The sequence below is a fragment of the Alligator sinensis genome, unplaced genomic scaffold, assembly GCF_000455745.1.
Source record: "Alligator sinensis unplaced genomic scaffold, ASM45574v1 scaffold1177_1, whole genome shotgun sequence".
Lineage (NCBI taxonomy): Eukaryota > Metazoa > Chordata > Crocodylia > Alligatoridae > Alligator > Alligator sinensis.
The window spans coordinates 1,128,313-1,154,056 of NW_005842120.1; the positions used below are offsets into that span (position 1 = coordinate 1,128,313).

Consider the following 25,744-nt stretch of genomic DNA (forward strand, 5'->3'; position numbering starts at 1 on the left):
CTGATGACTTCGTCACACTGACAACTCATGTTCATCTTGGAGTCCACTAGAACTCCAAGATCCCTTTCCGCTTCCGTGCCTCCAAGCAGGTCATTTCCTAGGCAGTAGGTATGCTGGACATTTTTCCTCCCTAGGTGCAGCACTTTGCATTTCTCCTTGTTGAATTGCATTCTGTTGTTTTCCGCCCATATGTCCAACCTATCCAGGTCTGCTTGTAGTTGTTCCCTGCCCTCCGGTGTGTCCACTTCTCCCCACAGTTTTGTGTCATCCGCAAACTTGGACAGAGTACACTTCACTCCCTCGTCCAAGTCGCTGATGAAGACATTGAAGAGTATCGGTCCAAGGACCGAGCCCTGCGGGACCCCACTGCCCACACCCTTCCAGGTCAATACCGACCCATCCACTACGACTCTCTGGGTATGACCCTCTAGCCAATTCACCACCCACCGGACTGTGTAGTCATCCAAGTCACAACCTCTTAACTTGTTCACCAGTATGGGGTGCGATATCATATCGAAGGCCTTCCTGAAGTCTAAGAAAACGATGTCAACCCCTACTCCTGCGTCCAGGTGTTTTGTAACCTGGTCATAAAAAGAGACTAGATTAGTCAGGCATGATCTACCTGCTACGAACCCGTGCTGGTTTCCCCTCAGCATAATTTTTCCTGCCGGGCTCTCGCAAATGTGAGCCTTGATAATTTTTTCAAAGACTTTGCCTAGGATGGAGGTGAGATAGATAGATATTGGGATCAAAAGTAGGAGGACCAATCCCCTCCCTTTTATTCCCAGGAAGTATATGCAACGGTGATTCTATTTTCCTGGAGGGTATTCTCAGCCTGTACATGACTCAGCTACATGGCTACATATATTCCACTTAGGCATATGAAAAGCAAATAAGATGCTCCAGATGTTGCAAGAATCACAGTGGTATTATAAGAACTGGCAATCATGGGGTCCCCATGTTTTTATGTTGAAATACACTGGTACTGTTACTAGGTCTTAAATCCCTTTTATGTTGCTGAAATAAACCTTTTTCATCACCCAATATCACTTGTTTTCTGATGGAACATTATAGTACTATAGTCAGAGTCCCAGCTCCTCCTCCTCTGTGTCCTGCACTAAAAACCAGCATAGCACAGCCCTCTTGACTCAGCATCCATAAAACTAGTGGCCCTCTTTAGGAGGTTTTAGTATGGCCTGAATCTGTCCTTTAAAAGGCCTGTTTCCCTGAAGAGGCTTAACTCTCAGCCCCACTTTCCCAAATGACAGCTTCTCTGTTTCCTTCAATGTAGAGCAGCTCTTTTGCCAGTGAAGCCTATTATCCATTTCTTCCCCTTGTGGCAGAAAGGAGCACCAATGCCCCATTAACAATAAGACCAGGACAACATTTGTTTGTTTTCCAGGGCCTATTATCAGTCAGACAGGAGAAAGAAATCCAGATGAAAATGGTGCTAACAAGAGGAGAATCTGTTCTGCAGAACTCGTCTCCAGAAGGAGTGCCTGTCATTGAACAGCAGCTACAGACACTTAAGGACACATGGGATTCCCTCTTGTCTGCTTGCATTCACTGTAAAAGGTAAAAGGAGACTTGTGTGGAGATTGGCTACTGAAAATAACAGTGTTGAAAATATTACAAAGTTACCTTCCAAAGTCTTTGAATTACAAGAGTCAAACTGAGACTAAAGGGACATAGCACAGTAAAGACCTTGTCTGAGACTAAGTGACCCAGGTACTATAATAATACAAATAAATAGTAATAATAATAGAAACTTAGTGAAGAATTTAACTAGGAGTATATTTACAGTGAGACTGTGTTACCCTTAGAAACAGTCTCTTTCTTCATTATTTGATGGTAAATTTTATTTTTAAATTGCATTCAGCTATTTTAACTTCTCTGTGAAATGAAACTCAGGTGCTGAAAGCCAACTAACAGGAACATTGACAAAATGAAGGGTCCAGTCCTTTGTTGTAGGAGTTTATGGCCTTAGAAACCTTGTATGAGGTAGACATGATCTCAAAGGATTAAGCTTGAGGGGTTAAGTGTTATTCAAAATATTATAATATAATTTTGGTAATCTCTATCATGTTGGCAATAGTGAAAGAAAAAGAAAATAAAGAAAAACACAGCCTGCTGCTGTATTGCTAATTACAAACATTTAAATTTCAAACAACCAAGATGGCTTATCATAGATAGCAACTGTTTTCTAACGCATGAGAAGGAGAGGTACTTTTAGTCAGTACTTCAGGATTTGATTCCTTTATACCACACTTGACCCACATATTTATATGAGTTGGTATATATGTGTTTACACAGTATTCCTGGAATCCAAACCACCTGTATCCACCACAAATCCTGTATCCTACATTATGCCCTTGCCATCCTCTATCCAGTTCTGGGAAGGTACCCTTACTAACCACATCCTTAAGCAGTCAATCAAGATATGTAGTAGTTTGTCAGCTCCCTCCAAGGCAATTTAGCATGTGATATCTCTCTCTTCAAACTTTCTCCTAAAAAATATCTAGCTAGGATGACTGCATATCACTTTATCTAATTTCTAGAGTAAGAAGCAATGCCAGTTATCTCAGCTGATATGTATTTTTGAATTGTAGTCAGCTGGAAGGAGCTCTGTCCAAGTGGACAAGTTACCAGGATGATATTCGTCAATTTTCCTGCTGGATGGATAAAGTAGAAGCAAGCTTGAATGCTTCTGAGAGAGAGTGTGCAGAACTGAGGGAAAAGTCAGCTGCTCTTGGTAAAGCAAAGGTTTGTGCATTGTTACTACATTTTAAGGAAGAAACCTTTTTGGTGACAGAATAAAACTATTATTCCTATGTGGGTGCATCTACATGAGCCATTAACACACAGCAATAAACTGCGGAGCTTGTTGCAGCAGCAGCAGTGGGCAGGGGTCTGGGGAGGTCAGCCTGCCAGCCTGCTCCAACCCAGCAAAATGGTGTTTACACACATGCTCGTGGGGATGGGGAGGCTCTTTAATTAGAGCAGCTCCAAGAGCTTCTCTGATTAAAGTGCCTGGAGCATCTTGTGTATCAGCATCCCTGTGCTTAAAAATGGCGGCAGCGATGTTTTATCTAAAGCTTGTTGAATGACGTTTAGATAAAGTGCCCCCATTGCCATTGTTAAGCATGGGGACACTGATACACAAGATGCTGGAGGCTGCTGGAGTGTGGTAATTACTATGCCCCAGCAGACTGGATTAATTGAATCTGCTCCGACGTGCTGTAATTACAGCACATCAGAATTGCCTTGCTGCTCATGTATAGGCACCCAGTGTGCTACAGAAGGGCTGGCTGGGTCATGAGGTTGTTCCAGTGCAGAGCTAGCTGGCAGGCAGCCTCCTCACTGAAGCACACTTGTGCCCCAGCCAGCCAGCCCAGCATCTACACATGCACTGCTACACACGTAAAAACTCTGCAGCTGATTAGGACTTGTATTTACAAGTTCTACCATTCTGTGGACATTATTAGTTTTGTGCACCCTAATAGAGGAGCATGTGCAAATGCTGAGACATTTACTGCACAGTAAATATCTCATATAAATGTGCTTTGTGATAACAGACTTACTTGTTATGGTGATGAGCATGGTAAAAATATCTAAAATAAAAAGAAATATATATTTGATACTTCAATATTTCTGCTTTGTGACCAATAGAAACCAACCAGACAGTCAGTTATTCAGAATGAAGTTTTGATTTCTTATTTATTACTGAGGCACTTGAGTAATTTCTAGCAAAAGATCAGTACCGTGAATAGTACATGAAAAAAAACCCAAAAAACAAACCACACCTATCAATGTGAAGGTGAAATTCTATTGTAGTTAATCCATAGTATCTAATATTATTATAATTTTTCTGTGTATGGGAATAGAAGTGGCTACTTTTGTATTAAAACAATTTATTTTACAGTTGTGACTTTCAAGTGGTTTTGCCAATGTAGCTTTGAATGATTTGCTTAAAAACTTTAATCTATTTTTGAATGGATTGAAAAAGGGAGCCTTCAAATGGACTGAACTCTAAATTTGTTAACTACATGCATTGTGCTTCTAAATTCTAACTAAGTGACTTAAAATAAAAAGTTTTTGTTGATAAATCTTCTTCAGCTTTATCTTCTTCTCATATGTTACTCTTAAAAGGTAAATAACAGCAATAGTGATATTTCAAGACAGCTAATGACCATTTGAGTTAAACACCTGGGGCATCACTCTAGACCATAAACTTCTGTAAATTGTCTAAACTATAAAATATCTTAGTCAGATCACACTATTACTTAACCAAACATTAGGATTCAAATGTTCCTAATGGCACTAACTCATTGTTGCCCTGTAGTGTAGTTAACTCCAGTGAAAAGGGAATGAAAACTGAAACTCATTGTAAATCACCACTATTTTAAGTTTGTAAAATGTCTGATGCCTTTGCATGGTCTAAATGACTCCCCAGTGGGCAGAGCAAAGGTGAGTCATGCTCATTAAGATTTGATCATACATCTTGAGTTCTGAACATAGATTTTTGAAATTCACTGTCTGCAGCTCTAGCAATGTGGGGCTGAGGGTTTATGATCTCGGAGAGAATAATGAAGTGGACCTGCACAAAATGTGATTTGGAAATTATTTGGAACACGGCAGGGTGCATCAAGTTACAGAATATGACCCTCAATAAATAGCTCAACTAAAAAGGGAAGTCAGTGACTTCATGCACTACTGAAAGGTAGAGTAGAAGAGAGGTGGGTGACATCTACCATAGGTATTTATTTTCCTTTTCCTTCTACTCTCCCCTGACCAATGGGAGAATTGTGCACAGTGCACCCCTAATCACACACCTCTAATCACTTCACATGTAAACTAGAAAAAAGAAAAGAATGACAGCATGGCTGTAGCCTTATTTTAATGCTGTTCATTGGTAAATTATTCATCTGCTCTTTGTATTTTGCAGCTACTCAATGAAGAAGTGTTGAGTCACAACAGCCTACTAGAGACTATTGAAGCAAAAGGCTCAAGCATGACTGAACATTATGTAACTCAACTTGAACTCCAAGACCTTCAGGAACGATACAAGTTCCTCAAACACAAGACAATGGTACAATTTGTCTTGACAACATTATAATGTTTTTCTTTGAGCAAGGGGTAAAAGCAGAAAGGGTCTTTATATTATTTCTATTATAATTTAATAGTGAATAACATATCATGTTATTAATTTGTCACCATATCCTTTTAGTACTAATGGAGATTTGGAACTTTGTAGAAAAGAAACCGGGATTCTAAATAAGGAAAAAGCAATGGGTGAAATCTTGGTTCCATAAAATTCAGCAGTAAAACTACAATTTACTTCAGTTTGACTAGAATCTCATCCATCATGTCTAAAAGGAACATCACTGAAAATACAGAATTTTTGTTTGTACATGAATATATGCCATGCAGCTGATGTAAACACTTATTAACTCATAGAAATCCCTGTTTTACAAATGATTATCACTAAAGATAGAGGTTACTAGCAAGTGAAATCCAAACATTAGCCCAGAAGGGATTTGGGTGAATTTTATAATACAGACCAGTGTTTCCCAAAATGTTGGTACTCAGAGCATCCTTTTTTCTGGATTAAAATTGGCAGCACACTCTTCTGAATTGCAAAGCATCCTAGTTGAAAATTACTGAGGTGTAATCTAAATCAGAAAAAAATGGGATCTAAATTCAGAAAAGACTAGATCTAAATTCAGAAAAGATATAGAGGGGACCTTAAGGCAAAAAATGTTGAGAATCACCAACCTACCTGGTACCTCTTAAGGGTGGTGGAGGCAAAGCTCACCTTGCTGTGTCCTGCTCTTTCTACTGTCTGCCCCCTCCTGATCCCTAGCTCTCAGGGGGCAAGGATAGCCCCTGCTGCTAAGGCTGCTCCTGCATGGTCTCACATACCAGCAACCACCCTTGTATCTTCTTCTATTGGCCCCAGGAGTAGGGCAGAAGTGAAGGGGACAAGCCAGGCTGGGGCATTTATCCACCCACCCAGTCACAGCAGAATGTGCTGCTGGGAGCGTGGGGAAGGAGGTTGGCACAGAGGCTGCCTTGGGGTAGGGAATATAGCAACAGCAACAATCCCAAGAGGAGTAGCTACAGGTACCGCTGAAGTAGCTAGGGCAGGTGCAGGGTGCTAGATGGTGGAGGAGAGTATTTACCCCTAGGAGGATCTGTAACAGGATGTCTTGGCACACCCTTAGGAATCAGTAGCACAGACAGATGAAGGCTGAAATCATAATTTTTTCTAAAGAATTACTTTTGATTGTTACGTATAGCTATGGAAATTTTGATCACACCATCTCATTTGGCACAGCAAGAGCTGGTGCTGCCTCATGCATTGCACAGCTGCTTTAAGCCCAAAGCTGCCCTGCTACACCTTTTATATTCTGATTATAAGGTGGAATGAGTATTGTTTTGCAATTGACAGACAATTCCTGGAAAGAATAAGTTGAATTCCAAGTTGTCACTGAGAAATCATTCTAATGAAGTTAATGGAGGTCTACTATTATAAAAAAGTAAATGAAATAAAATCAAGACCTACTGTTGTTATACATCTAAGTTTTAAATAAAAATAAATCCAGACCTAAAGTCCAGATCCAAAACCCCCAAACTTACCGAAAGTTCATATATGAATCTCTGTTTTCATGGATATCATTTCTTTTATTTGTTCTTGACCAAATCAAACTCATGAACCCAGACTCTGTTCATCTTCAAGAAAGTTAATCTTCATCTCTACACTTCTGCAGTTTGGGTTCCTTTTTAGGAATTAAAATTTCTTAACTTAATGTAACACTAATCAAATATTTTTAATAAACAGGAAGCAGTAACCAAAGCCAAGGGATTGCTTCATTTACATCATCAGTACCAAAAAGATCTGAAGGCCTTCGAAGTTTGGCTAGAAAAGGAACAGGAAAAGCTTGAATGTTTATCTCATCTTGAAGGTGATGCTCAGACACATGAGGCAACACTCCGGGATCTACAGGTAGAGAACGAGAGAGATGCAAACTCAAAAAATTCCACTAGATGATAATAGATATTCACATAATATAAATGCATCACTTATCCTGTTTGTAAACACACTGAGAAAATGCAAAAAATTTATAGGACTTGATATTTCAACAGAGCTTCCTTTTTGCAGGCCCAAATAATGGCTTGCAGATATTTAGTTGCTTGATTTGGGGATTGAAAGTCGATTTTTTTTGCCATAAATAGTATTAGCACCAAATGGGAGACTAGTCTTAAAAATCAGGGGTGAAATCCTGTTTCCATTGAAATCAATGGAAAGGCGACAGTTTTTTGACAATATTGCTATATAATATAATTTATAGCCATTTCATAAAAAGCAGATTCATGGAACTCTAGGAAAATGTCAAAGCATCCTGTCTATTTTGAACTTGAGGGTTGAAATGCTGTTTACATTGAAGTCAAAAAGAGTTTACCATTGACTTCAAGAGGCCAGGATTTTATCTGTAGTGCTATTTTTCTTTTATTTGTAGTGCTATACCATATGAACAGAGCAGCTGCTTAACCTGACTCCAGTATATTTTGTTTTAAAAAAAAAATGGCCAATGTTTTAAAAGTATTTGGTTATCTAAATATGTAGGAAAGTGCTTAGTGGAATTTTCAAATGTACCTAATTTCCATTAAAATGAGTGGAAATTACCAGTGAAAATCCCACGTACACCTCTCTGTGGGCGCATCTACATGAGATGTATACTGCAGAGCTGACTAATTAAGCTCTGCCGGTAAACATCACCATATACATGCAGTGGTATTAGGATGGAAGAATTAATTAACTTCACTGTAGGATAGTACTGCCAGACACAAGTACTATCCTACAACAGAGTTAATTACTCTGCTGCAGTGCATGTGTAGATGCTGACAAGGCTGCCTGGGGCATGAGGGTGCTTCAGTGTGAGGGTTGCCAGCCAGCTAGCCCTACACTGAAGCACCCTTATGCCCCAGCCAGCCCACTTCACAGCAAACATGGTGCAAACATGGAATGCAGGAACAATATACTCCCATGCAAACTGCACCAGAGTTTATTCAGTGATATTAATAGCACATGCAGACATACCCTGTTAGTATCTAAATACCTTTACAATTCTACTTTGGCACCAGTTTTCACCTGAGCTGTGGTCATATTCATATTTAATTGTCTTCAGATGGCTAATAAGAAAAGGAAGTCTTGGGTTTCATTTTAAGGAAGTAGAATCAGGACTTAATATAAGCTACAGGACTGAATACACTGAGATAGATCTGCTTTTCTGTTAATGCTGGATATTGATTTGGATACTGAGGATGCAAAACATGGTTCCTGTTTCTTCCTGATTCTCACAAGTGCCAGCTGGAGTTTTAACTTTTTCATCACTTGGCCTTCATGGAATCTTTCTGTTATGATTTCAACTGACTTTGAACATATTATGTCTGTTCTTGACCTAATGGTAACACAAAATACCTGTACATTATTAATAAAATACAATCTATATATGATGTCAGGGGGGCAATTTAGAATACAAGCTGAGTATTCTAACCCCAAATATATATATACTGTTGTAGTCTAGGTTTTCTTAAAGGAATAAATGTAACTTATGTGATCAGGGTGGTCAAACACGCATATCTTGCTGAAACATTACAACTTCAAAAATCCTTGTGTGGCAGAAAAGTATTGAAAAACTTCTGATGAGGATTTTTCTCTTGAGAATATTTGAACAGGTGATTCTCCCTCATTGTTTCTTTATAGAAATAACATTTTCATTTTGTTCTGGGATTAGATTTAGCAACCTAATGGTGCGTCCTATGTCATAGAATCATAGAGCAGTAGGGTTGGAAGGGATCTCTATAGGTCACCTAGTCCAACCCCCTGCCTGAAGCAGGATCATCCCTATCCAAACCATTGTGTACAAATCCACAATCTAATCTCTTTGTGTAACTACAGTCACTCTGACACAACACAAGACATGACATGGGGGTCCAGGAAGTGTGGTTGTTCCTCAAGGGAGTGGTCCTACATGCGCAGAAGGAGACAATCCTCTCGCACATAAAAGGGGGCAAAGGGGCCAAGAAACCCTCTTGGCTGAACAGGGAAGTCCAGGAAAACCTAAGGGCAAAGAAAGGGGTATACAGGCTGTGGAAATAGAGGGTAGCTACCAAGAAGGAGTAAAGCTCCCTGGCTCGCACTTTAAGGGAATCAGTTAAGAAGGCCAAAGCAGAATTAGAACTTAGGCTGGCAACAAAAATTAAAAACAACAAAAAGTCCTTCTTCAGGTATATAGGGAGCAAAAGTAGGGTGCAGGGTAGCATAGGACCCCTATAGAAAAAACTAGGGCAATTGGTGACAGAGAGGGGGACAAAGCTGAGCTCTTCAGTGAGTTCTTTGCATCTGTATTCCTAGACACAGACAAAGACAAATCTCCCAGTTGGATCATAGATAGACACAGGAGGGACACCAGCCCACCAACTGTTAGTGCAGACATAGTGAAGGGGCACTTCGAGGGGCTGGATGTGTTCAAATCAGCAGGCCCAGATGAACTTCATCCAAGGGTGCTGAAGGAATCGGCCAGTGTCATAGCAGAGCTGCTGGCATGGCTGTTCGAGGACTCATGGTGCTCCAGTCAGGTCCCAGAGGACCGGAAAGGGACCAATGTAGTTCCTATTTTCAAGAAGGGGAGGAGGGAGGAACCGGAAAACTGTAGGCCAGTTAGTCTCATCTCCATCTTTGGGAAAACTCTAGAAAAAGTCATTAAGGATCACATTTGTGGGAGCCCAGCAGAGGAAATAATGCTGAAAGGAAATCAGCATGGATTCACTTCAGGTAGATTCTTCCTGACTAACCTTGTTTCTTTTTATGACTAGGTCACAAAATGCTTAGACACAGGAATCGAGGTAGATGTCACCTACCTAGACTTTAAGAAGGCTTTTGATACGGTATCTCATTCTGTTTTTGTAAATACACTGACAGACTGTGATGTAGATTTGTGATGTGGCAAATTAGCTTAGGGGTCACACCCAGAGAGTGGTGGTGGACAGGTCGATACTAACCTGGAAAGATGTGGGCAATGGAGTCCCACAAGGCTCAGTCCTTGGACCAGTGCGATTCAATCTCTTCATTAGTGACTTGGACAAGAGCGTGAAGAGCTCCCTGTCCAAGTTCGCAAATTATACCAAATTATGGGGCAAAGTTAATGCACCGGAGGGTAGGAAATGGATCCAGGTGGATCTGGACAGGTTGGAAAAATGGGGAGAATGAAATAGGATGCAGTTCAACAAAGACAAGTGCAAAGTGGTGCACCTGGGCAAAAAAAACCCTCCAACACACTTACAGGCTGGGGGATGACCTTCTTAGCAGCACAGCAGTGGAAAGGGATCTTGGAGTCATAGTTGACTCCAAGTTGAACATGAGTTGTCAATGTGACGAAGTGATCAACAAGGCTAACCACACTTTATCATGCATTAGCACATGCATGAAAAACAGGCCCAGGGAGGTGATGTTTCCCCTCTATGTGGCACTGGTCAGGCCCCAGTTGGAGTACTGCATCCAGTTTCGGGCACTGCACTTCAAGAGGGATGCAGAGAATCTTGAGAGGGTCCAGAGGAGGGCCACTTGTATGGTCAAAGGCCTGCAGACAAGGCCCTATAAGGAGAGAATGAGTACAAGAAAGACTGAGGGAAATAGATCTCTTCAGCCTTTGCAAGAGAAGGCTGAGAGGTGATCTTGTGGCTGCCTGTAAATTCATCAGGAGAGAGCAGCAGAGAATAGGAGATGCTCTATTTACTAGGGCACCTCCTGGAGTAACTAGGAACAATGGCCTCAAATTGACAGACAGCTGATTTTGGTTGGACTTTAGAAAGAACTTCTTCACAGTAAGGGTTGACAGAATCTAGAATGGGCTTCCAAGGGACGTGGTGCTCTCCCCTACCTTGGAGGTCTCCAAGAGGAGACTGGACTAGACAAGCACTTAACTGGGGTTATCTGACCCCAGCACTCTTTCCTGCCCGGGGCAGGGGGTTGGACTTGATGACCTACTGTGGTCCCTTCCTACCCTAACATCTATGAATCTATGACACCCTAACCTGTCATAGGTAAAGCAGGGGGACCACAGCAGCCAATATCTTGCTTCTGTTAATGGTTGTTAATATACATTCAAGAGACTCTAGATATAGGACCATGTTCCCTGCTACAAAAATCCTAATCATAAAACAAGAGGACATCACATCCTGTACTTTGTTCAGGCCATTTCCTGGTTACATGTTGATAGTCAAATAGATATATGAAGATCCTGCCACCTTACAAGATTTAATACACTTGAAGAAACAATTTTTAATGTATAAATCTGTTAATTGACTTGTAACAATATATTAATATATATAGGAAAATATTGATATATGTGTTAATAAGCAACCTGAGCCATACACCTCCTCCACATCAGCTGGTTCCCTACTTCTGTATGCCTTTCTAATTAACTGTATCTGAAATGTGGTGCTCTTTACACTGTCACTGCTTAAGCGGAGTGAAAATAAGCATTTGGCTAAGCATTCAGTAGCAGGTCCAGGAATCTAATGAAATAGATTAAGCTTTAAAAAATCAGCCCATTGGCACTCTAATACGTCTCTGGCTGCCAGCTGGAAAGTCTTGAGTTCATGGATGTTCCAAATGGATGCACGTATTCCAGGCTCCCATTCCAGCTGCCATGCTATGTCTTGAAAATTGCATATGCTCAGAAGCTTATTGGAGGGATACAGCACACATTTTGTCCCTAAGGCTCTCCCTGATTTTAATCATTGACCCATTGTCAACATTAGTGCTAGCATTAAAAAAAAAATCCCCTGCTTGCCTAAATTAAAGAACATTCTTCTGGGTGTTATAAAGTATATTCAACCTTAAATATACTGCGTGAAGTCCTGGCTCCCTCAAAAGTACTGTGGGTTTTCCAGTTGACCTGAATGGTGGCAGGATTCATACCCACTGTGCAAAACATGGTGACCCTGGTTAATGTAAAATAAGAGAAATTACCTTTGTGATTATACACTTGCAGGAATTACAAGTGCATTGTGCAGAGGGGCAGGCATTATTAAATGCAGCACTTCATGCCAGAGAGGAGGTGATACCATGGGGAATGCCCCAGGTAGAAGACCGGGTCCTAGAATCTGTACGACAGGACTGGCAAGTTTACCAGCACAGACTCTCTGAGGCCAGAACCCAACTGAACACCACTCTGAGCAGACTGCGGTTAATGGAGAATAAGTTTCAGAAGGTAGATGACTGGCTGAAGAGCCTTGAGGAAAAAGTTAATATCAGGATTGGTCGGCAATCTGACAGAGCAACAAAGGAGATCCAGCTACAGCAAATGAAGGTAAACAATATACATCTATTTCAGAGAGGTGGATTATACACTCATAGTTCTAGTCTCGGAAAATGGCTATCAATGCAGCATTGCCATTGTCTCTCAGTAAGTCTAGATCAAAGTCTAGCTGAGTTTACATGTGAAGAGATGTTTTTGCCAGTGGTGCTGTCTCACAGAAGAATATGAAATTCCATTTGCCTGTAGAATGCACAGTCTTGACTGAGGGCAGAGGTCAGTCCTAGAGTGGAAATGTATTTATCACTTCAGTTGATGTGGGAACCAGAGCAGAACTCAGCTCACTCTCCCATGAATAACTCTGCCATGCCAACAAAAATAAATGAGTAGAAAATTCTCGGAGTCAGCAAAAGGAGGACCTGTGTCTAAATGAATTCAGGGAATTGATTTGAAGGGTAGAAATCTTCACTTTTATTGTCATATTTCGAGCATGCCAACAGACAAGTGTCCCCTTGATGTGCAGTAGTTTTTTTTTTTTTAACTACTATTTGAAATGAATTACTAAAATTAAGCCGATTGTATGAAGAGAAACATGTAACATGTTCATTTGGCTCAGCTTTGTAGGATTCTGCTTCATTCCTTCCATTTTTTATTATTCATCCCTCATGTTGTCCATGTCAGAGCTACAACCATTTATTTGCTGTTTGTCACCTAGTTATGCCTCAACATAGCTAAAGCTAAATTGCTCATATTATTTAAACACTTAATTGTAGTCACTTAAACTGACCAAGGTCATCTCCTTCTTTGTATCAGAAATGGCATGAAGAAATTGTTCTCTACAAGGAGGATGTGGAGGAAGTTGGGATATTGGCTCAGCAAATCCTGGAGGAAAGTCATACCACTAGTAGAATGGGGAGTCAGGCTACCCAGCTTACATCTCGATACCAAGCGCTTATACTTCATGTACTGGTAAATGGTGGAAATTCTATATATATAAAAGACTTTGTCTGTCTGTCTGTGTGTCTGTAATGCTCTTGGAGCACTCTGATTGGTTGTCTTGGCAGCCAATGACAGTGCTTACTGAAATGACCAATCCGTATGCTCTGCACAGGCTGACATACATACAGGCGGCCAGATGAGGAGTCGGTGGGGTGTGTCGCAGGGCCAGATGCAATGGTGGGAGGGAGTCTTGGAACTATGAAACTTGGAGGCGATGGCAGAGCGCCACCATGATGGCGGGGATGGAGCCCCCCCCCATCATTCTTGACAGGCAATTTGCTAGTTCATTCATAATTTGCTAAATCAATTAGAAAACTGATATAGCATGATCTTTTTATTACTGGGGATTATTTGCAGAAGTTATTCACAACTGTAGAATCCTCCATCATGCAATGTCCTCAGATATATACAACCTTCCCAGATTTCAGTGGGCTAGATAGTTCAGAGTATTGTTTCTGATACCAGCCTTTCAGCTAACTTCAGTAGTAACTAGAAGTCATCATCCCAATGCAAAACATCTAGTTTTTATAAACATTCCTATTTTTTCCACAATTTGTTTGAAGGAACAAATAAAGTTCCTGGAAGAAGAGATTCGGAGTATGGAGGAATCTGAATTGGGTTTCAGTACTTACACAGACTGGTATGGAGCTACTAACAAGAACTTCAAAAATGTGATCACCAAGACCGATGTAATAGATAAAACAGCTATGGAGAAAAAAATGCAGAAGCTAGAGGTACAGCACATTTGTTCTCTTAATATTATTGTGATTAATTTTATTAGTTCTTATGTTTAAATTAATAACAAAAAATCTGGGTTTAACATTCCAGAGTAGTTTACCAGCATAATTAGCAGTGATGAGAACACTGAGTATAAAAATATTCTGTTCTCATTATATGCAGAGTGTGGTAGTATTGGATTAACAATTTGATAACTTGTTAATCATGGAATTTCTGGATGATGTAAAATCCTATTCTTCTAGTAAATGGTAATTTAAAATAATAATAATAAAACACTCAAATGATCATGCGGAAATATTTTAGAGGAAGCAAGATTACCTATTGCCATAGAACTGAGCCAGTGGTAGAAGTCACCTTGCACTTTGAATGAATGCTTCAATTGTCTTGCAGCATTTACACCTACTATGCCAAATAACAGCTTTCAACTGTTTTGCTTTCCACTTTTTGTTGTGTAGCTTGTGTTTTTTTTTATTTGTGTACAGACTTGTAACGATAATTCCTCGTTAAACACCTGACATTTTATTACAAGTTTCAGATTTTTTTCTGTTTTGTAGTTTTAAAACACTGTAACTTTTAAATAGCAAAAGCTTTCATTTCTTTGTGAGGTGCATTCTACTATGTCTTCTGTACTATCCTACTTAATTAGCAGCAAAAGAGAAAGAATGATATTCTCTGGTATCTGTGCTCCTTAAACCAGCCCTTGAAATATTGATCAAAGCAACACAATGTATGTTAATCCCACTGTATGTTATATCATAATTCACTGTTCTGCAATACATTGGTGGAGCGAATTTAAGTTGTTTAGTTATCTGTGCTTTACACTGATTTTAGTATTTTTGAAGTTCCTGGATTGTTAGTTATGGAGAGTGAAATCCATATGCTTAGGTAACAATCTGTACCTGAATTTCTATATTTGTCTTTAGGAGCAATACCTATAGATTAAGTGGAAACTTGTCCATACTTGCCTGCAAGGACATCTCATTTCAATACTGTAGGCATGACCATGGTCAGCAAGGAGGCTGCTCAGGTTCAGTAGCTCACTCCTATCTTTGGCATCAGTAGTTTACAAAAGATAATGCTGGCAGGAACTCTTTGGCTTCAAAACTAAAGAATAAACAAATGAAGGATTCATACTTCATCTACTTTATTAACCTTCCTTGTACAGCTTCTCTTAACTGACATGGACATGGGACACAGTTTGCTGAAATCTGCTCGTGAAAAGGGAGAGCGGGCTCTTCAGTACATGGAGGAAAATGAAGCTGCCCAGTTAAAAAAAGAAATTGATGATTATGTAGAAGAGCTTGAAGAGCTGGCCAGCTGTATCAGAAAGGAGCATACAGTCTTAGAGAAGTGTCTTCAGTTGACAAAGGAATTCTCAGACAAGTACAAAGCACAGACTCAGTGGTTGACAGAGTGCCAGTCTATATTGCACATTCCAGTGGAACCCAAAAGTGAATTATATGAGAAAAAAGCCCAGTTGTCCAAGTATAAGGTAAAACAGATTGCTGTCATTCCACCATGTCAATTAAACTTTGAGATAGAATTCTCATAATACATCGTTGATAACCACTTTCTACTGTGGGGACATTAATACATTCCTGTAAAGCCATTATCTAGGTGCTGAAGTCAATATTAAAGTGTAGAAATGCATTGTGCCTAGTCTTGAGACTCAGTGGCATCCAAACGTGGAATTTTTGTGCCAGTAAAGCTTCCACATCTGAAAATTACCCTCATGGGGCCAATTTCTCTTCTCATTTCTATGCATGTAACTATGTATTTTTAAAATCCATTTATATTGATAGAAGTTAATCTGGATATAAAGTTGTTGAAAGTCAGAATAGAATTTCTACAGTTTCTGGAACACTTCCTTTACTACTACTATTTTTTTTGGTTATATTTATATTTTCTAAATGACATGTATGACTTTAAATAATCAAAAGATTAATCTGAAAGTGAAGGTCCATGTTCATGGGTCATGTTAAATAATAATATAAATTACACAATGGTCAATCATAATTAGGTATCATTTTAAATTCTGTGATGATGGGAAGTTAGCTTGCAGCAGGGAAAGAAACTGACAGTGAAATACAGCAAAACAAACCTCTAGTGAGTTGCTTTTTCAACTAACAACTCTCTCCTTTGTGTGTAATTTACACATAGGTGACTCACTGAGCTTCAAAATGTTAAGTATTAGTATTATTTTTTTAACATTTATCATCATAACAGTCTAATAAAATAGAAGCTATAGACCTGTCCATGTTGAATGACTCGGGGTGGTTAAGGTGTACCAGTGGGATTTCAGGGAATGTTTAACTCGCATCATGCCTTGCCTGAATGTCAAGGTACTTATTTAGTCCTGGGTTGAGTGGAGCACAACCCCAAAACAGGGTGTGAGCTCAGGCCTCTTGAGGATATTGTAACCATGCTGCTACCCCAGCAGCAAAGTAATTTTTCTCCGAAAGTTAAAAACAACTATGAATACAATGAAACAGTAGCAGTAAAAAGAGCTCACCGTAGTGTAATTTTTTTCAGTACGCTCCAGGCTTGCACGTGTTGCAAAAAACAGCACAACTTGAATACTTTAATTTTGGGTAGCAGTTTCATGCCTCACCAGACTCATTTAGGAAACCAGTAACTTACAGTTTTTACATATGCTGCTATATATCTTTCCTTATGTCTAAAAGTAGAAATAAGGGGAAAGTAGAACACATTGGGTACATCTACACATGTAATTAATGAAACTCTGGAGCAGTTTGAACCAGAGTAAACTGCTCCCAGGTGTACAGCAGCAGTTTGAACTGGGGCAGAGCAGGCCTCTGGCTGGCTGGGCTGGCTGGGTACAATTTACGCCTGTGGTTAGCATCTGTATGTGCATATAAGTGGAGTAAGCTACTCAGCCATAAAATAGTACTGTCCCCGACAGCGCTGTCATATGGTGGAGTTAATTAATTTACTGTGCCCTAATGTAGGTGCACATGTAGACGGTGACGCTTTAATGCAGAGCTAATTAGTCTATTCCTCAGTAAAGTGCACATGTAGATGTAGATGCACCAACTGGGCACATCCAAATGAGTGCGCGCATGCCTGAGTGTGTGTTTCCTGTGGCATTCTGTCTCTGGCAGCGCACACTGCTGTCATGCGCACCATACTGCTTTTTTTAGTGACAGGTTGGTTTTTTTTGACACTGGGATCTCTCTTATAAGCTCCAGGGAATCAGCCATGCTAGCAGTGACTCCCTCCAATAGCAGCTGTCCCCAGGATTACTGAGGATTACTGAGGAGCTCCATGGAAAAGAGAATAGTGTCCTAGAGTCTGGGTGAGAGGAAAGATGGTGCCACAGTAGTGGTTCAGCCCCTTTTTGTGGGAGGGGAGAGATCTAGAGGAGAACTGGTGTGCCTGAGAAGTGACCTTAATGTATATACTGTTGTCATTCCACATGCATTTATTGCTATTTCCATTTTTAGTCGGTACAACATACAGTTCTGTCTCATGAGCCTTCCATAAAATCAGTGACTGAAAAAGGAGAAGCACTTCTTGAATTAGTGAATGATGTTACATTGAGGGACAACATTCAGAAGCTTCAGACCAGTTATCAGGAGCTCTGCAGCACAGCAAAGGTAAAAAAAAAAAAAATTAGGAAGGACATTCTAGAGTCCTTCCAGTACACTAACATAGAATATGAGATAATTGTTTCTCTAGTTGAAGGGCTTAAGCTTTTTCCTCTCATAGTCATTCTTCTCCTATTTTCTTTCCTTCTATAATGCAGACCAACAGAAGGACTCTTTAAGGTGTATAAACATTTCCAAAATAAATGATCTCTCAAAAGCCTTCAAGCCATATCGTCTTGTAGTATGTCCCTGTCAGCTATCCCAGGCCATGCCTGGTTAACCTGGATCAGTAGTTGGATCAGAGTTCACTAAAGAAAATTCTGAATGCTGAAGAAAGTTATGTTAGTGGTGTTAATAGTTAAGTAGCCATTAGTTCATTATTTAATATTTGTCAGTAATTTAAAAATATAATACTCCTACATCTCTCTGTCTGTCTGTCTATATTTGGAAGTATTATAACTCCTAAAACTCTTAATAAATGATACCTTCAGCAGTGATAAGCTATAGTAAAACAATGTTGGAACACTGTGCATATGCTTGACCTGACTATATCCCTTTAATTGCTGTTCCATCTTCCAGTGGAGACTGAGAAAAGAACCAAATTTGCAAATGTCTCGTGTGTGTGTGTGTGTGTGTGTGTGTAATTTAAAGGCAGAAAATAATATTTCTCCAAATCCACAGAAAAATGTTGATTTTTGCTGTATTCAATTGTCCAAATTGTCAAACAGTAAGTGTCCCTCAAGCATATGTACAAGCAATTAAAAAAAAGTGAAATATATCTTAAAAATAACACCCAAGCCTATAATTTCATTTATCTACTATAAATACAGTACTGTACATAACATTGCTATAAATGACAGAGGGACAAAATACATATTTTGGTCAGAATCTATGGCATTTTTGGCACGTAGTGAACCAACCCTGAGCGTAGTGTGAATGTATAAAAAGGAGGGGGCCGAAGGACCTGGTTCTTCTCCTTCCTGCACAAGTGCCCTAACTACTTGATTACTGGGATGAAACCATGGGGCGGGTCTTCCTCCTGGTTTTTGCCAGGCTTTGCTTTCAGGTAAATGGAAATGGAGTTGCATACCTGTCCAATGAAATTGCAGCCTACTGTCCAGTAGCCAGGGGCACACTTATATGTCCATGCTGCACATGGAGTGAGAGCACAAGCTGCATGCAAGTGCCAAAAATGGCAGGTTATGCAGCTGAAAAAATGGTATTTGGGCACATAAAGTGAAATAGGATTCTGCCCTTTGTCATCCTTTTTTCAGTTTATTTACTGTGTTCAAGTGACCGTATTTTGTGCAGAGTCAATGTCAGTTTCACCTGTCTGGTCATTTGGTTTCCAATTTTTCCTTATTTTCCACCCAACCAAATCAGCAAGGGAGAGAAAAACACATAGAAATAGAAGACAATTTGACAGAGTGACTATGTTGGGTGTAGTACCGAAAAGTCTAGGGACAGAAGTTACACATAAACTGGCTTAAGTGATTGGAAACTGGTTTAAACCTGTAACAGAACAGAAGTTCAGTGCACATAAACTGCTTTCAAAATGACCAAAACTGGTTTAAGATAAACCTGGTTGGATGTAGTATCAGACTTAACTGATTTAGGTCAAACCAATTTGTAGAACTTCTGTCCCAGACCCCTTCCTGGTTCAAGTTAACTCACAGTCCCCCAGCATCCCTGGATACTTTGCAGCCCTGGGCTGTGCTGCCTGATCCAGTGGAGCAGGGACTGCCTTGCCCCTCTGCTCCTAAGCCTGCTTCCTGCCTGTGTCTGTCAGTGGAAGGAGACAATGGCAGGGGGCTGGGGAACAGCCCCCCAGAGTCTACACAGCAAGGTCTACACAGCACATGCGAGAAGGGAAAGCCCCTGTGGTGTTGGCTTTTCAGATCCTGGCAGTCCTCTGCCCTCCCCTCTCCCTCTTCCCAGCTGCTGATTGCTTCAGCGGCTGCCAAAGAAGGGAAGGAAGAGTCCTTCCGCGTGGGTGCCTGCCCATGCAGCCCAGCATGGGGGCACTGGGCAGTTCCTGCCTTGGGGGGATTCCCCCTACCCCATCCTGGGGGCAGCCCCAGGGAGCTGAGGGATTTCTTCTCCTCCTGAGCCTTGCCTTAGAGCCTTGTCTTAGCCCCCACAAGTCTTAGGCAGCTTGAGGGACTGGAGGGAAATTCTCCTGCTCCTCCACAGCTGGTTTTGCCCTTGTTGCTGTGAGTCTGAGGCAAAACTAATGCAGTGGAGAAAAGTAATGTCCTTCCACTCTCTGGGCAGCCCTGAGACTCCAACAGCTAATGCAAATGGGTGAGGTTGGGAAGAATTCCCCTCAGATCCTGGGGCTGCCCGAGGCTGCGGGACCCTGGACTGGGGTGGGGGGACCAAGCTGGGGGCTCCCTGGTGTCCAGATGCTAGGCTGCAGGGGCAGGCACCCGGCCAGGAGTACTCCTCCCCAGCTCCTGTGGCAGCAGATGAAGCAATCTGCAGCTGTGAAGGATGGGTGGGGCTCCCCTGGACTGGGGAACCCAGGTCAGGGGAACCTCCTGGGCAGGAGGCTTCCCCAAGGTGGGCTGGCACCCAGACAGAAGGCTCCTGAACCCCCTGTGGGGGGCGGGGAGCAGCAGGGGTTTGGCTGGACACTTGGCTGGGGTGGCAATGGCCAGAAGGCTGGGAGATGTGCTCCAGTACACCCCCCACACACACTGGCCTGGGTCAGTGCAGGCCTCCCCCTGCCTTTCCCAATTCAAAACTGAATGGCAGTTCAGTTGATTATCAGTTCAACATGTGCAGTTTAAAGGAAGCTGTCTAGTTTGAACTGATTCAGCCTCAGGCTTTTTGACTGTCTGTACTTAGCCCAAGAGTTTAATCCATTATTTTTAAATGAACTGAATACAGTTGGCAGTGCCCCATTTTAAAACAAATAAAGCCTTTAATTCCCTTCATCATTAACCTTTTATGTATGTTATTTCACCCTGGCTGAAAATGTAGGGCTTAACCCTGAAAAGTCTTACTCATATGCATGACACATTCACGTTGAATTAGTCATGTTAGTGTTACTTGTGTAAATGAGTTTGCATGATGAGTCTCTTACTAGCTTTTTCAATTTCAAAGAAGCTTTTGACATCTTTTCTTTTACCCTGAGCAATCTCTGAAATTTTATTTTGACTTGCATGGGCCCACAGGCACATGTGGAAAGTTTAGAAGGAAAAATGAGAGAGCATGAAGATTACAACAGTGAGTTGCAAGAAGTGGAAAAGTGGCTGTTACAGATGTCCAGTCGGCTGGTCACCCCTGATCTTATGGACAGCATCAGCCTGGAAATAATAACTCAACAACTAGCCAGTCACAAGGTAGGTCTAGTACTTGAACACATAGCCTTTGGACACTAAAAATAAGAACTGTTTTGCCAACAGTCCCATACCTCAGTTTTGGAACAGTAATTTCTTTGTCATCTATTATGTATAATTACTCTAATAACTAAAAATGAATGATGAGAAAAATATAGTGTTTGAGTTAACGGTAATTAATTTGGTTGCACTCTTGGTTGCCAAGTGCTCCTGCTTCGACAGGAATGGGGAGAGTGCTCTTACACAGCCCCTTTTGTAGCCTAGTTGTAAGGCACTTACCTAGGACATTGGAGATATTGGTGTGAATCCCCTTTTCAACTCACCCCTGTCCTAGGCAAATTCTAGAACCACTAAGCTATTGGGCAAAGAACTGGGCACTACCACAGATAGTTTTGAGTTTAACTCCTATAGGTTGGGGAGTGTCCTTCTCAGCAGCTCGGAGGCAGAGAGTGATCTTGGAGTCATAATTGACTCCAAGATGAACATAAGCCGGCAGTGTAACGAGGCCGTCAACAAGGCCAATCGCACCTTGCCGTGCAGTAGCAGGTACATGACTAATAGAACAAAGGAGGTGATGCTCCCCCTCTATGCGGCACTGGTCAGGCCACAGTTGGAGTACTGTGTCCAGTTTTGGGCGCCACACTTCAAGAGGGACGCGGGGAATCTCGAGAGGGTCCAGAGGAGGGCCACTCACATGATTAGTGGTCTTCGTGATGGACCCTACGGGGGGAGGTTGAGAGAGCTGAATCTCTTTAGCCTTCACAAGAGACGGCTGAGGGGAGATCTTGTGGCTGCCTGTAAATTTATTAGGGGAGGTCAACAGGGAATAGGGGAAGTGCTGTTTACTAAGGCGCCCCAGGGAGTGACTAGGAATAATGGGTGTAAACTAGTTGAGAGTGGATTTAGGTTAGATATTAGGAAGACATTTTTCACAGTAAGGGTGGCCAGGATCTGGAATGGGCTTCCAAGAGAGGTGGTGCTATCACCTAGCTTGGAGGACTTCAAGAGAAGGCTAGATAGTCACCTGGCTGGGGTCATCTGACCTCTGTCCTCTTTCCTGCCAGGGGCAGGGGGTCGGACACGATGATCCATTGTGGTCCCTTCCAACTCTACAATCTATGAATCTATGAATCAGTGCTGCTGATACGAGTTATTTGTCATTTTTGTCTGCTTAATGATGTGTCCCTCCATTTTGGCTTGTGTAGAAGTGGCCTGGTTCCTGGGGGTTCTGGGAGCTTAAGAGGGATGTGTGCTCTGGGTTACTTCTGCTCACTTGAGTATTTTTTCTCATTTTGATTAGCATAATAGTGTATAAATAGATGCATTGGATGGCATTTTGGGCACATTCAACTAGATTGCTAAATTCTTATTGAGTTTGGGGCTAAATTCATTCTTTGTCTTTAATGGGACAAAAGATAATTAAATACCAAAATCTGCCACTGGGTATTAGATAAGAAATGATGAGCATCAGGAAGGAGGGAGGGGGTGAGACAGGTAAATACTACTTAATTTAAAAGTGAATACAAAATGTTGGTTCCCTTAAGATGTTCTTTAAAGTGCTAGAAAATACTATTGCATATGAATTTACTGTGGCAGACTTGGTGTATTGATTGACAAACCTGATTCTTTTTGAGAATGACTCTTTGATACATAGTGTAGACCAATAGCTGGGACTCAATTTTTATTATTCTTTTCTCTTTTTTTTTCAAAACTTTTCTCAGAATCCATTGACAAATACATTTTAAGGAAAGCATTACATCTATAATAATCTGCTTTCAAAAGCTCTCCATAAACAGCTGTTATAAGGCTGTTTCTTCAGAACTTGTTGCTTTTTCTAAATTTTCTTAGGCAATGATGGAAGAAATTGCAGGCTTTGAAGATAGTTTGAACAGCCTTAAGGATAAAGGAGATTATTTGATCAGTCAGTGCGCAGACCACTTTCAAGCAAAATTTAAGCAAAATATACAGACTCACTTGCAAGGGACAAGAGACAGCTATTCAGCCATCTGCAGCACTGCTCAAAGAGTAAGTCTTATTTGGCTAATATTTTTATTGATTTATAATTACATGTAACATGATAGTTATATATTGCATAATAGTGTTTTATATTGGGTGTGAATCATTTATGTAATAATTTCTGTAATGATGTGATGTTTTACGAAACTGCATAAACACTGACTCCACCGTTTAAATGGAGACTGTATGTTAGTAATGTAATTGTGCTATCATTTTCCATTCTAAGGCTTTTTGATAAGGCCTAACTGCTCTAACTTAGCCCAATGTAACTTCAGTTTACCATAAAAAACCTTTTTTTACAGGAATTTAAAATAAACATTAAATTTAAGAGAAATGTCCTAGGTAGATATTGAGGATTTTTAATCCAAGTGTACAAAGGCACATTTCCTATATTTATTATTAAAGAAGGAAAAAATGTTTGGCAAGAAAATATCCACAAGCATGCCTCACTAGTCAATAACAAAAGATTTGAAAACAAATAACTTTGAAGATATTTTGAGGTTTATTTGTTTTGAGGAAGTTTAGGATTAAATTATGTCACATATATATAGATTTTTCAAAGACTTACCTGTTTGCTTCATTTTCAACATTATGAATAGTGCTACTGAAGTCAATGGAGATATTCATTTAGTGAATGTCTAGAGTGAAACCTGTTATTAGTTCTTTTTGATAGTGAGGTTCAAGTCAGGTCTTTACATTATTAGAATGAAATTTGCCCAGGTAGCCATTGTGAATATAGCCTTATGTGGGTCCTTTTTGTTGGGTGATTTTTGCCCTAACATCCCTTGTTGACATTAGTTGCATGCTAGGACATTCTGTCTCCCCTGGTGTAACTAAAATATACATCTGAAGAAGGGTCTTATCTGGGTCATTCTGCTGATCCAATTAAGAGATCAGACTGTTGTATCTAAAACAAGGGTGTGGTGGAAGGGCCAGGGGGGGGGGAGTCTGTAAAGACTTACAATGAAAAAATAACAAAAATAAATACAAAAACCAAGATAATATTCATTTCATATCCTACATTTTTTTTCTTCCCAAACTATTTGGGCTAGATAGTGTCTGTGTCCTCTATACTTGTACCAGGACTGGTGAGATATTTAGCACCCTAGTGTGCAGACTGCTGTTTCAGCTGTTGCTCCCGCAAGACTCAATCTGAGAGGAGGAAGGGAGTGGGGCTATAACTCAGCCTGCTCCTTATGTTGCAGAAGGTCTGACCACCTATAGAAGGGAGTTCATAGTTCACCTACATGTGCACACATTAAACCATGTCTGTAAACCCCTATCAAACCTGCGAAGTTCTCTATTACTATAGTAGTAGGCAGTCATTAGTCCTTCTGGATCTGGGTGTATGCATGAGACATCATTAGGACCTTCAACGCATATGCCTAGGCAGAGGTATAGAAGAGTGGAGACTGCCCAGACCTTCTATCCCCACTTTAGACAGTATCCAAAGGCCAGACCAAACCTAGACATCTAGTGCCTCAATGACTGTAGCTATATACATGCATCCAGGAATCAAACTCAGGTCTCCCACATGGCAGCCAAGGATTCTACCACTGAACTACAACAGTGCATGTCTATTACTGTATTTACTTGATTGAAAGATAATGTTTTCTCCCCATTTAACACGGGGTGGGGGAAAAGCACATGTTATAGAATCCAGTATGAGCCAGCAGGAGACAAGAAGTTGCTGTGGCTCCAGCTCCAGCCCCAACCCTGGGTTGGAGCTGCAGCTGCTGCGGGTGTCCTCCCAGTTTTGCTTCTCCCCCTCCCCCAGCTGCTCCTCCCCTGCGGGCTCAAGCCCTTGCCACACCCAGTCTCTCCCCTGTATCTCTTCTCTGCCCACTCCCTCCCTATTACACTCCCCCTTACCTTTGCTTCGATGCCAGCAGACTCTGTCCTTACTGTAGCCTGAAACACAGAGCACAGCCCCAGTCTGGTCCTGTAGCAGCAGTGCCACTGCTATGGGGCTGGGCTGGAGCCATGCTTAGTGCCCTAGGCTGCAGCAGGGATGTAGGGAAGAGGCAGGCAGGGAGTAGAGACTGGGTGGGGGGAGATAGGAGGAAAGAGGGTGTGAGGACTTGAAGCTATGGGAGGCAGAAACAGTTCAGAGAGGATGGATGGGGTCAGAATGGGGAAAAGGGTGTTGGGAGCCTGAGGCTGTGGGGGGTGGGCACAAGGAGGGGTTAGTGTGTGGGGGCAGGCAGCAAAAGACAAACTGCATGCCTCCTCCGCTGACTCCACTCTACCTGCCTCCTAATCACCTGCCTCCCTACTGCCTGTTCCCCAGTGCTCCCTCCACTGCCTCCCCCAGCGCCCCCATTGCCTACCCCTTTACTTCCTGCCCCACCACTACCTATGCCAACACAACCCCCATTATCACCTGTCTTCCCACCACCTACAGTAGCAGGGGGAGCAAATTTAAGTCAGTCCTCCAATAATTAGATTCTGTACATAGTTTCATAGTAGCTAGGGTCAGGAGGGACCTGAACAGATCATCTAGCCTGACCCCGTGCCACAGGCAGGAATGAATGCTGGGTTCACAAGACCCCAGACAGTTGATCACCCAACCTCCTCTTGAATTAGCCCAAGGTAGGGGTGAGGACCACTTCCCTGGGAAGTTGGTTCCAGATTTTGGCCACCCTAACTGTAAAATATTGCCTTCTGATCTCTAACCTAAACCTATTCTCCATCAGCTTATTACCATTGTTCCTTG

The 25,744-nt window shown here is 41.4% G+C and overlaps 1 protein-coding gene across 1 annotated transcript in view; it reads left to right on the forward strand.

Moving 5' to 3' along the window:
• SYNE1 (spectrin repeat containing nuclear envelope protein 1) overlaps positions 1-25,744 on the forward strand; it is a 522,133-nt gene that overhangs the window by 288,681 nt on the left and 207,708 nt on the right. Inside the window, 11 exon segments of the mRNA XM_025205597.1 lie at positions 1,403-1,575; positions 2,610-2,763; positions 4,946-5,089; positions 6,842-7,006; positions 12,060-12,377; positions 13,137-13,292; positions 13,886-14,056; positions 15,226-15,552; positions 17,525-17,677; positions 20,848-21,015; positions 22,861-23,037. Coding sequence (XP_025061382.1) covers positions 1,403-1,575; positions 2,610-2,763; positions 4,946-5,089; positions 6,842-7,006; positions 12,060-12,377; positions 13,137-13,292; positions 13,886-14,056; positions 15,226-15,552; positions 17,525-17,677; positions 20,848-21,015; positions 22,861-23,037 — 2,106 coding nt within the window.